The following is a 13,179-nucleotide window of genomic DNA, read 5'->3' as shown; positions in this document are numbered from 1 at the left end:
ACACAAAAAATGGAACGATCAGCACGTAACTTATTTTCTGCTATGTACCGAGGGGTATGTCCGCGCCACCCCGTACACATGGGCGAGCAAGCCAGCGCCAGTTCGTGCGCAGGAGCTATCGCGTGTCGACGAGCCGGAGAGTACAGGGGTTGGCGGGGGTGGACGTCCTCGCAGCGGTTCTCGCTTGTACGCCGAGTGGCCTCAGCGTCATTGGGCGTCGGGACGCCGCCACGACGCCGCGCTCTCGGTTCCAAAACGCGAAAGCGCGATCGCGAAGTGCCGTGACACGAGGACGGAATCCTTTTCAGGGATTCCTCGGTGGAATATTCGTTTTGCAAACTTGCGAAAATCGCGCGAGCGAACGCTTCCTCGAAGGAGACACACATCTGAAAGCAGGAAAATTCGCCGATCCACTTCGAGGAAGATTGCGACGTCGCTCCGAGATCAGCGATCAATTGACTTCTCTCGGGGACATCAATCTCGTGCGAAAATGATATTAGTTATCGTGGATCGTCGAACTAGTCGTTCTTGCAAGTGACGACGATCGTGAGAATCTGTCAACGAGATTGCGCGGGGAACATCGATAAGAGGTCACAGATAATTCAATCTTCCGGAAGATTGACGAGTTTTAATGGATAGATTGTAAGTGTGTGTGTGTATGTGCACGTGTGTTACGATCTGAAGAGGATGAATGAGAAGACCGCGTGATCCTCGTTATTTCAATATCGATATTCTTCCAATCAAAGCCGTGCGCGTTGCTCAAAAAATCCTCGCTTCTTGGATTTGGGGAATTTATCAATCCTAAATCTTGAAAGATAAAAGGAGATTCAGTGTAGTGGAGAGTAGTGCAATATTTTTTGGAAGTGTCTTAAACTTGATATACAAAAAGAGATACTTCAAGTGAGATAGGTTACAAATTTACAAAAAAAGATCTTTAAAACTGCAAGAAGTGTCTTAATGAGAAGCGTTGGAGAACATTTTTGCAAAGTGTTTATCCTTTAATTCATTTAACGCCTCGCTGGAGAAAGATTCTTAGTATCGTGAGAAGAATTTATAAATTTTAAGTCTGCAAGAAAGAGGGAGAGAGAGAGAGAGAGAGAGAGAGGGAGAGAGAGAGAGAGAAAGAGAGAGAGAGGGCTTTCTCATACACACAGTAAAATCTTGCTAAATATTTTCGTCAAGCAATGTTTCGATCTTTTCATTGTGGATCTACATAATTTTAGTTTTTATCCAAAAGATCGTGAATGATCTAGATAGATCCTGCACCCACGAGAATATGATAAAAATTTTAACAAAACGTTTAATTTTCTCGATTTTGTGTTCGTATCATGGTGTACTAGGAAAAAGATCGTCAACATTGAGAGAATAATTTGTAAGTGTTAAATATTTGCAAGTAAAAAATTTCGATTAATCTATACCTTGCTAAAAATCAGAATTACTTGTAAGATTGATTCATTAAATCTAAATCAATGATAGAAGAAGAATCTCTCGTAAATTCTCAATAAACGCTTATGGGAAGTACTCAAATCTTTTAATTCCGCGTTTAGCTAATTTGCTCAAGACACTACACGATAAAGAACTAGTTACAGATCCGAATAATCGAATAGAGATAGGAACAGTCCTGAAATAATCAAGTAACATCTCGAAACAGTCATTACAACATTGAGAGCAAAGATAAACTCTCTCTCGCCGTGCCATCGATTCCGCAGACGGATCCGCGTATCCGCCAGCGGAAATTGCATTTCTGCGAGTGTAGGATTCGAGTGTGTATGTGTGATGACGATGACGATCGCGCCGCGGGGACCGTCGAGGTGACTCGCGGTTGCGGCGGCGACGAGGACGGCGGAAGTGATACTTGGGGAACCGGGTGGTACCGCGGCTCGCAGGATGCTGCGAGCGGGGAGAACGGAAGAGAGATCTCGCGGTGCGAATTCGCTCGCAGTTCACGATTGGTAGGACCGATGAGGGGGCATTATGATGTTCCAACGGCGCGCGTCACGCCGCGCGTCGTCGGGACGCTCGCGTCGCGTTCGCGAGCCCTACTGACGACCCTGACGATGCTGCTCGTCGCGCTATCCTGCTGCTGCGCTCGCGCCAGCGAATTCCCCGAACGGGAATGCTGCGACCTACCCTACCCGATCCCGGAACCCACCGGCAGGTCCACATCCGCGCCGACGCCGACCGGAAGGAGCGGTGAGTTGTCCTAAGGAATATGTTGCATACATGATTAATATAAAAAATGACCGTATTTAAAATACGGAATTAAAAACGGATGTCGGTACGTAGCGTGGAAATTTTCCGCTATGAATACATATTTATTTATAAAATATCGAAGAATACATATAAGTGACATATATAATAAATTTATAAAAGTTGTGTCTTTTTATAGATACTTTTAATCTATAGAAAATGATACAAAGAAGATCATAAAAATAAATTTATTAATAAAACAATAAATAAAATTATAATATATATATATATATATCTTTACATAATAATTGTCTATAATTATAAAAATAATTATAGACAGATGCGAAATATAAGGGTCTGAAAAAAGATTATTGTAAATTAGCTAAAAATTGTTTTATTTGTAAATATAAACGAGCATAAAAGAAGAGAAAAAGTTATGCATATTATTATTATCAATAGCGTTTATCGATTAAGGTCAACGCCGGTGAATTTTGATTTTTAATGAGATACCGAGGGATATAAACCAGGTCACGAGCGCGAAAATCTGCTTTCATGCAATTTGCACACAACGCCAATTATTAGCGAAACAATGAAATAATATTCCGACACTATTGGCAACGGACTGGAAAATAAATTCCAATTTAATTACAGCGGTCCTATGGTTATTCACTATAAGAGCGTATTTTTATTAGTATTCCTGTAAAACTAGATGTTGTGCAATATATATTGGCATAAAATAAAAATGTATATTTCCGTAGAATTAATTTTAACAATAAGATACGTTTCATGCAGTAGCAATACGATCTAAAAAAATATTTATAATGTAAAATAAAATTAGGTCCAAAAAAGGGAAAATAAAAGAGAGTATTGTAAATTTGAAAATGTTAAAAGTAAGAGATGTTATGTGACAGTTTTAAAATGTGCTGTATATTCGTAACTAATCTGTGATCTCTATCTTTAAAAATATTAATTTTTTATGCCATGTAATATAATATTCTCTATTTGACTAGAACACACTGACAGCAGAGGGAAGATAGGTTCCAATAATTGGACGGAAACCAATAACTGTAGGTATGCCCTAGCCACGTTTTGCTAACCACAGCTACTGGATACTACGATTCCTGTTCGCGGATGAGCGGATCATTAATTCGATTATAACGGGTTATTAATTTAACAATGCATAGCCAACTCAAGTTTGTCGCATTATAAATTTAGTGATAAACCCAGCGAGTCCATAACTCGCGTGTCTTTAACTTCTCTATCGGGATATGATTAATACAAATATTACCGCAATCAAAAATTGACATGTGTAATTTATTTCAATTGTCATGATATTGATTCACCGAAACCTTAGCAGTTTTCCAGGATCGTAATGTTTAATATGAAATATTTATTACAAAATCGAAGAATTGATAATAATATAGATTTAACCTTTCTCTAGAAAAAGGGTAAATTACAGATCTTTTTAGAAAAAATATCTAAAAAATTTAATAATACAAATAAATTAGCTAGCACGTTTTTATTTATTATAATGGTATATGCGCTAAACAATTGCTAAATTATTTGAATAGCGCTTATAGAAATAGCTACTAAAAGCATTATATTTTTGATCAGAAAAAATTCTCAGTTAATCAATAAATTTTTTGAAGAAACTCTCATACATACACATACACGGAAAAAATAATGTGAACTATTTATGTCTGTGGCAGCCCGTGACGTAGACTTTAATTGAAGCAACAGCATTTATTTTTCTGTGTACATACACAAATTATAGCACAAGTTAAAAATCAAACACAATTAAAATGTATTATTTATATTATGTATTATAGAATTGTTAATAACATTATATGCAGCAAATGTAAATATGAACTTAAGTAACTAATTTTAAAAATCTATAGAGTTTTTTTGATTTGCCAATATGAGTAAAGCATGGCTCACGACTTTCTCACGACTCATGGCTTTCTCGAATTAAGTCAAACTTCGTAGTTGCGCCGCGTCGCTGTATAAAATAACGAGGGAAGTTACCGCGTAATTGATCGCATTATTTGTGTCCGTGTGAGCACTCCAGCCTCGTACCCGGATGAACTTCGATTGAGGTCGCGCGCTCGATCGAAGATTATCTACGCTCCTCGCTCGCTCTAGAGCGATAGCGTAAGTTCTGGCAGAGTGGAAGCCGTTTGTACCCCTTGTGGAATTTCTCGCAAGGCGTCGGTTACGTGACCATAGAGAGCATTAATGATGAAAGACGATCAACCCGATCCGCTCTATTCGCAAATTTATACCAGATGACCCTCAACTATATTATTTGGCACTGTTCTAATTATGAAGTAAATATGAACTATTACATATAAATAGCTTCTCTGATAAAAAGAAAAAAAATTTTTTTTTTTTAAGAAGTCATCAATTATCGGTTTTCGAATTTTTAATGCTATATATGATAGTTTTATGATAAATTCTTTACTGTTGCTAACCATAATCGAATGTTTTATCTTTATCTATATTATGATAATGTACAGTTTTAGAATTATTCAGTACACACTATACGTCATGCAATTCATTTACATGTTAAGAGAAATTATCCGATTTAATGAACACTTTGTACACATATATGGCTATGTGAATACAAAACATAGCTGAGCGTAATTTTTACTCCGTTACGTACAAATCTAATTATTCTCGCATTTTCGCCATTTAAAACCATCCATATTTATTTATATCCGTATTTTACCGTTGGCATTTAACGCATTTTGCTCGGAATAATTCTTTATTTCCATATGCAATCGCACATATACAGAAACGCATCGAATTTATCATTCTCTGCTTTTCTAAGTAGAATTAGCATGCTGTTACTATTAACAAAACTAAAACGCTAATTAACGTTAAAAAGAAATATAGACAATAAGCAATATAGATATAATTTCAGTTATATAATTTTTAATATTTAATTTTTATTGTAAAATATAATGATTCACGTTAATTATATTCATTACGTGTCGGTCAAGTGTTCAAGAAACGATACTTTTTACTTATAGGCTATTCTCTTTCGCGAGCATATTATATAAACGTTTTCTGCAAAGTGTCTGTCAGGAAAGATTTAATGACGAAACGTGATCTGCTTTATCGATTGCCCCGCTTAACGATCGTAGAATTAATTTGCTGATAGGCGATTATGAGCTCGCGAAGTTTAGTCGACTTCTTTTTCAGGGGCGCTGAATTTTCGCGAAGTAATCAGAAGCGAGGGGAGTCACGTAAATGCATAATTGCAGTCGGTTCGTTTGCACTTCTTCTCATCCGTGACATCCCGAAATAAGCTTCCGCGAGGGAATCGTCTTACATTCCCCACGATACTTCGCCGCGGTGGCGCGGTGTTCTACTGCTTAATGATGAAAGATGATCGTCCGGGCGGGCCCCAATTTATCGCTCGTTTATCGGCTGGCGTTTCATAAACGTTCGGACCAATCGAGGGCGAAACAATTCTCTTCGCAAAACTTGCGGCAGAACGTTTAATTTGCGTTAACTGGAAAACTTTGCCCCAAGAATTGATAGCAATTTTGCTGGAAGTTAAGCACTCAGATAATCCATCATAATCCAGAATAAAATTGTACTATGTCGTGCGAAATGACATTAAATGGCATTCAACATAATATGAGATAAAAAGATAACTTCAATATATATAAATCTTTTATAGAATTCTACAGTAATTTAAATACATTTATGGGAAATATTAATCTCCTTAATAATATTTTCCACTGTGTTTAAATTATCATTTAGTGTGCAAATATTATTTAAAATTGTATTACGAAGACAAAAGTATTGTAATATTTCATTTAAATTAATATTGATTTTACAAATTGATTGTATTAATCTCCAGAGTTGTTAAATTCATCAAATTTACGCAATTTTTCATGATATATAGCGGCATTGATTTGTATTATACATAATATAAGACAAAGCAATATTCATCATCACTCGATGAAAATTTACAATTTGTGAATCATATATGAAATATTAATTTCTAGTGTATAGCTTATTCCAAAGAATAGCGATATAATGTAATTAAATTGTTTCATTCAATTTGTGATTTTCATTAAAAATTTTATTATAAAACATCGCGACACTGATAAAATATCGTGACTATTGTGAGTTACGAATTTCTGATCGATTATTAGCGCATTGAAATAATGAAAAATCAAGAGATAATTTGAAATAATTAGATTAACCTGCAACGTAATGTATATTGATATCTCTGTATTGATTTCCACGCCATACGGTTTCAGTAGACACTCCACAATGGAAATTGTTCATTTCCCTGTGGAAGTGCCGCATGTCCGAAACATTGACTGTATCTAGACGTGGAGTATAAATAACGAAATACGTTTAATCCGATCAAACCTGGCTAATCCCAAGATTTATCGTTCGATATGTTGCATAATTCATCGATTCTTAGCACGCTGGATTTGTGAATCGTACCACAGAATACTCCTCTCGACACGAACCGGATGGATTCTCGATGTTGCTAGCATGTTTTATTCTGTGTATAATATCGATCCACAAGTATATGTATAGTGTTCTAAAGTATTAAACAATTTATACAATTTCTATTTTATTTTTCAGACAAAAAAACATTTCTAGATGTTTTTAATTAATTTAAATCTTGAAAAAAATTAGGATGTAAATTAATTAAAAATATTTGGTTAAAAAACATTAATTTAATTATAAACTCATTCAAAAATTTTATATTCTTATGGAAAGCAGTTTTACACTTTAATAGGACAATGTGTATCACAAATGCACATCAAATTCTTTCTTTTATCAAAAAGTAAAATATCTGTTTCATTATCGATTTTTTTTCTCTTATCAAAGAGTAACAGATAAAGTGCTCTTTTAACAAGATTTTGCTATTTGTGTTCTCTTAAAATCTAGTTCATAGATGCATAGTTTATCTTATACTTTAGAAAAGTGACTTAAAATATCTTGAAATCAGATATTTCTAATCTATAAAGTTTTTTACATTTTTTAATTGTTTATGATTTGAAAGTTACGGTTTTAATATTGAAAAGATTTTCAATTATTTTTATAACTTGACTCCTTTATTTATTTGAAAAAATATATTTCTTTATATATTATGATGCGCTTTTTATACTAACAAGTTCTTTGCATCAAACGTCTTTCTTGGCCGTGCATTTCGGATGTCAAAGCGCTTTTTATATCTGCCGAAATGCGTTAAGGCAAACGGTATAGCAAAAGGTGCCACTTCGTTTATATAAAAGAAACTTTTTTGAGAAAATAAAATATCAAACGGCGAGGTTAAAAAGGGGAAGAAATTCGCGAAGCCTTCGCATCTTGACACGTTCCTTCTTTGAAGATCAATTCGATTTAAGAGAAAGAGAAGTTGCATAATCGACGAGAACTAACGATTTATTAGCAATGTCTTTTCTTTACTAACATTTAAGTGTTGCATTTTCGAGAATGTGCTATGTATATTTTTATCTATACATTAAAACTTTCTGTTAATAATATTATATAAAAATCATAAACAGTTTTTATGAATTTAGAATTAATTTTAAATAATATGTGTTTTTTTATTATTAAAATCAGTTTCTATTTTATTTTTAGACTTTTTCTTATATAGAGTTATTACTATTATAAAATAGAAATATATAACATGTAATGTTCGCATATGTAATATAATGTTTATAGATATTTAGACAATTCTAAATTTAGAAATCTAAAATAAAATTTGTTCTAATTAAAATAAGTCGCAAATCATATTCTCAATAAAGATGTTTTAATGCATGGTTACAAGCATAAAGCATATTTATTAGATAATATTGATTTTGTGCCTAAAAATATGTATTTTATGTATTAATAGAGAAATATATATATGTATATACATTAATAGATAGAGATAATAATTTTGATCTTAAATAATTAATCGATAAATGATAAAAAATAATTAAATAATTTTTAAATGCAAAGTATGTTTTGGAATAACATTAAGTATTTTAAGTAGCAATTCATAATTTTACACATTCTTGTTTTATACATATATTATTTAAAAATATCATCAACATTTTTTAAACAGATTTTTTTAAATATTGAGTTGCGTCTTATTCCGGTCACACAATGCACATGTATAAAATAGATAAGATCGTAGGATGAAAAGCAGAGTGACGATGCAAAAGAGGCAGGGATGAATATCTCCATTGATGTTAAATCGCACGCTGAACCGGTTTTAACGTCGCAGCTATTTTCATGCGACCTACTTTATGCCGAGTCGCGCCGTAACGAGCTTGCTTTCGAACAAATTCAAAGTGCCTTCAAGTCGACGTTTCTAGTCGTTCGTTTGGCAATTGCGAAATTTTTGACTCTGTTCCGATAATACCGCTTTCACAAAAAATTTTACCACAGCTCTCAGCCAGCGTTGCGATTTTATCCCCGTTATAATCGCATAATTTTATTCCTTGGTGAAAAAATATTATTGTTATCGAGTTAATATATTTTCAAAGAAAATTAATATATCGAATAATCAAAAGTATCAAATTATTATTTTTATCTTAATTTTTAATTTTAAACATAATTAACAATCTTAGTCTACACAAAAGACACTTTATTTCGTCGTTCGGTGTAATCGAGCATGCCATACCGGCTCAAAATAGTTGGCGCATTCTTCTTAAATGACGGCGCTTAAAGCATGTTTGGCGTCGCGGGACGCAAAATTAATTTCACGGCCGTTAATCACATGGAATGACGTTTCATATGCGCGCCGGCAAAGTCGTCCAGCGGCGTCGCGACGGAGTAGCCGCGTTCACGAGACCACCCCGGAATTCCAACGTCATCAAGGAGAAGAGCTACACCGGTTGAACACTCGGATCATATAAGCCCTTTCGTGTCGTCCTACTCCTCCTCGCGTCTACTCATCTCAGCTTTTTCACCCGCGCTGGAGTGTTTACTCTATCTCTCTTCCATCTATTTGAACATAGTCCTGCTCGTCGAACTCGTCCCCTGGGGGCGTATCAGCTTCGCAGTAGTATGCTGCTTCCTGCCGCCTTCGGGGTTGCTTCCGTCGCGGAATATGAGAAGACAGCAAAGATAGATTTGCACAGAAAAATTCTTCTGGAGAATTTTGTTAAGCAAAATAGTTACAATATTTAAATGTAGAAAAAATTGTGACAAACATATATATATATATAGAGAGAGAGATTTAGACGTAATTTATGTAAAGCTACGATACTTTTCTTTTCTTCATATATATTTCTTCTTCAATTAATTTATTCGTCAATATATATTATTAATATTCTGTTAATTAATTGTATGTTGTTATATTAAAGACTTACGATCTTAAAAGACAATGAATCCGGTTTATACATTTCTACTTTTTCTTTTCAGTTTTAATCTGGTGTCGTAAGTACCAAGTTTTGAAAACTTAATTGTTAGTTATTTCGAGAAAAGATTCTTATATTTTTATCCTTTATAAAAAAAATATAAGCATTAAATATAGGTATTTTATATTTCCAGCAAAATACGGTAAATGCTGACATATATGCATTTTACACAAGCTAGCATGTTTTGTTATCTCAAGAACCAAATTTACACGAATCGATCGTCGTACAAATCGATTGTCGTACGTCAGTAGGGCGTATCAAAATACATAACGACTTCCATCCGGAGGAAACGCTTAATGAAATGCGACTGTGGGATTCGCACGTCGAGTAGAGATTAATCGCGGTAAGTTCGGAATGCAGCGGCGGATTTGTGGAAAAGGGGCAACGAAACCAGCGAATAAATCAAGCACCCGTTTAATCCGCGACTTTCACGGCAATTATACAATATTGCCGGAGAGTGACAATTAATTTCTTTTGATCCTGGTCGAATAATTTGCGCAATCTGATTTTCCGATTAAGAGAATAATAATCCAGTCAAGATCGTCTCATAGAAGTCAGGTTTGATGCATCTTTGGAATAGAGAGCTTGGATAAAAATAAGAGGATAGAAATGGCTTGACCTTGTTGATCAGCCAGACGAAAAGCCCGATGCTTGTTAAAATCGACAGCACGGAAATTTCCATCAGCGTATCACGAGAATACACATGGTGTTTCATACCTTTGGGTCTAGTGTGTATTGCAATGAATTGATCTTATTGTAACGGAAACATAAAGTAAAGTTTGATTATGTAAACATACTGCTAGCAAAAAGAGTATCATCTGATTCTTGAAATTTTATTATAAAAAAATTCTATTTATGCAAATTAAGAACATATAATTTATCTTATATTATTAAAATGATGAACATACATAAAAAAGTTGTAATTAATAAAGATTTTATTCCTAAGTATTTAATATTAATAATTAATCATCTAATATAAAATCTATTGCAAATCTATTGTACTATTGTAATTGTAAAACTGCTTAATATCTAGAATTAATAAATCACACATTACACATGTATATATATAATAACTATTTATCTTTTTCTCTCTCTCTCTCTCTCTCAATCAGATTTCGTTTCACAAAGATTACATTTATTATAAATTTCTAAAAAAATTTAGCTAAAATGTAACTAGACATAATTAATCATTGAAATAATAAATTCAATGAAAGTAAGTATAAAGTGTTGTAAATAATGTTCAAAAAAGAAATAGATAATTAAATTTTTAATATAATTACATAATTAAAATAAATTACTATAAATAATGCTATAAATGTTGCTAATAAATAAAATTAAAATAAATTTAGATACATGTAATTAAACTATAATATTTTAATATGTTTTGAAATAATATAAAATATGCGGATTGCTAGATTGTCCCAATTAAAACAAAATAAAATAGGCAAGTTTGATTAAAACTCGATTATGATAAAATAGATTAGATGAGTGTAATCACAGTCTAATAAAACTAAGATAAGCTAAGCGACTACGAGATCGCAATCTGCTTGAGAGAAAATAAACAAGACAAGCGCGTTCTAACTAAAATAAAATAAATTGAGTAAGCTCGATATCGAATTGTTTGAAACAAAATAAAGTAATTAAAAAAAAAAAAAATACGAAGCGTTGGCATCCATGTTGATCTTACTTACTCGTGGCCGCTTGATAAGGAAACAGTTTAGCATTGTTTATTCGAGATTTTCAGAGACTGTTCAAATATCTTACTTCGAAATTTGAAATATTTCATTATAATACATAACGATTATTTTAATATTATAAAATTTTGGTTTGAAACATTTTAAAATGTTTATAATATTTTTCAAAGTATGTAGTGATTTAAAATTATATTTCTCAAACTAGACTACACTGTCGACAAAATTATTACTTACTTAATATATACTAGTTTCTAAAAGATTTTTTATAAAAGATAGTTTGACCGTGATAGCTTTTAACTTTCTTTTGCTGTTTTCTCAAAATTCTCAACAAATATAATGTTGCAAAAAGATAATATAATAATAATAATTTAATTTAATTTTTATAATAAAATAATAAATATTATTATTGCTTTAATTTGCCTTATAATATTCCTGCAGATCAGTAGATACAGAAAAGACAGAACAGATATATTTAGTCGAAAGCGATCGGGCATTATGTCCATCGCAATTCAGTGGAATCAGTCAACGCTTCGCGGGGCGTCGAACCCTTATTATGAACCAGCAGCATCGCTTGATGCAGGTTACAGGGGTTGCGCAAGAGACCGGGGTCAGGGGGGAGGGTAAATAACGTTCGAGAAACCAATATCGGCAAAGCCCCGGTTGCTGCGAGACAAAAGTTTCCTGGTCGAGTTCGTTGGGCAAAGGCAACTTCCGGCAATAGTGTTGCGGCAAAGAAGCAGGAAACTGGGTAGGGGGGGGGGGAATGGTGGAGAAGGAGGAAAATAAGGCGCGCGTCCGTTACCCTCATCGATCATGGGTTGTAACTATCCGTTCGTAAAACGTTACGTTTTCCACGAAATGATGTTTCTACTTGCAAAGCGCCATTGCGTCAGTCGTCACAAACGGTACTTTTTACTATTATTTTTTAGTATTTATTATCCTTTTTTATAAGAGATTTTTGTCGATGAGTTAACACAATACACACGAACATGACATATACATCAAACACGATAAAAACCACAAAATATAATCCACAAAAATATCTTTTTAAAATATGTTACATAATGAGCGTATAACTATATGACTATATTTCAATCTTGCCAGTTCATAAATTGCTCTACCCACGCATTCTTGACCTATAATTCAGAAGACATATCATTATAAGCTTATAACATACAAAAGCGTTTACGCAATAAAAGAAAAAAAATATTATGAAATATAAATCCACGCAGTATATTGTATCAAATATACAGGGTGTGTCAAAAGTCTGGATACACTCAAATATTTCGTAAACGTTGCATTTTAGAGAAAAATATTTTAGACAAAAGTTGTAAGGCTTAAAAAGACGCATTCAACGGTAATAGCTGTTTGATCTTGGATGGCATTTTTAAGGTCATATCAAGGTCACATTGAATTTTTTAAATTGAAATCTCTATTTTTTATTACATGTTCTTGTAGCTTATCTCGAGAGCTTTTCAAAACACAATAATAAAGTATTATTTCATTAAGTACTTTTTGAGTTATTTTATATTTTAATCTGACATATTTTGATATAAAAAATAAAATATCTCGTAAAATATTTATTTTTTGATATTCTTACCGTAATACTTTTATGTACAGAATAATGAGACAAATCAATTAGTAAAAAAAAAATAATTGTTTTTAAGGAAAAGTATGTAATTATTTACAATGTATTGTTTTAAACAATTATTTGTTTTTCTCTTTACATTAATTGATTTGTCTCCTTATTCTATACATAAAAGTATTACGGTAAGATTATCGAAAACTAGATATTTTACGAGATATTTTATTTTATATATCAAAATATGTCAGATTAAAATATAAAATAACTCAAAAAGTACTTAATGAAAAAATACTTTATTATAGTGTTTTGGAAAGCTCTCGACATA

The 13,179-nt window shown here is 32.9% G+C and overlaps 1 protein-coding gene across 1 annotated transcript in view; it reads left to right on the top strand.

Annotated features, from left to right (window-relative positions):
• The first annotated feature begins 233 nt into the window (after positions 1 to 233).
• Positions 234 to 13,179, top strand: part of LOC115244692 — a 331,478-nt gene continuing 318,532 nt past the window's right edge. Inside the window, exon 1 of the mRNA XM_029822565.1 lies at positions 234 to 2,193. Coding sequence (XP_029678425.1) covers positions 1,770 to 2,193 — 424 coding nt within the window. The 5' untranslated portion in view covers positions 234 to 1,769. The remainder of the gene's footprint in view (positions 2,194 to 13,179) is intronic.

Source organism: Formica exsecta, unplaced genomic scaffold (genome assembly GCF_003651465.1).
Source record: "Formica exsecta isolate Colony F162 unplaced genomic scaffold, ASM365146v1 scaffold83, whole genome shotgun sequence".
In the NCBI taxonomy this organism is placed as follows: Eukaryota; Metazoa; Arthropoda; class Insecta; order Hymenoptera; family Formicidae; genus Formica; species Formica exsecta.
This window is presented reverse-complemented; position numbering and strand designations above follow the sequence as displayed.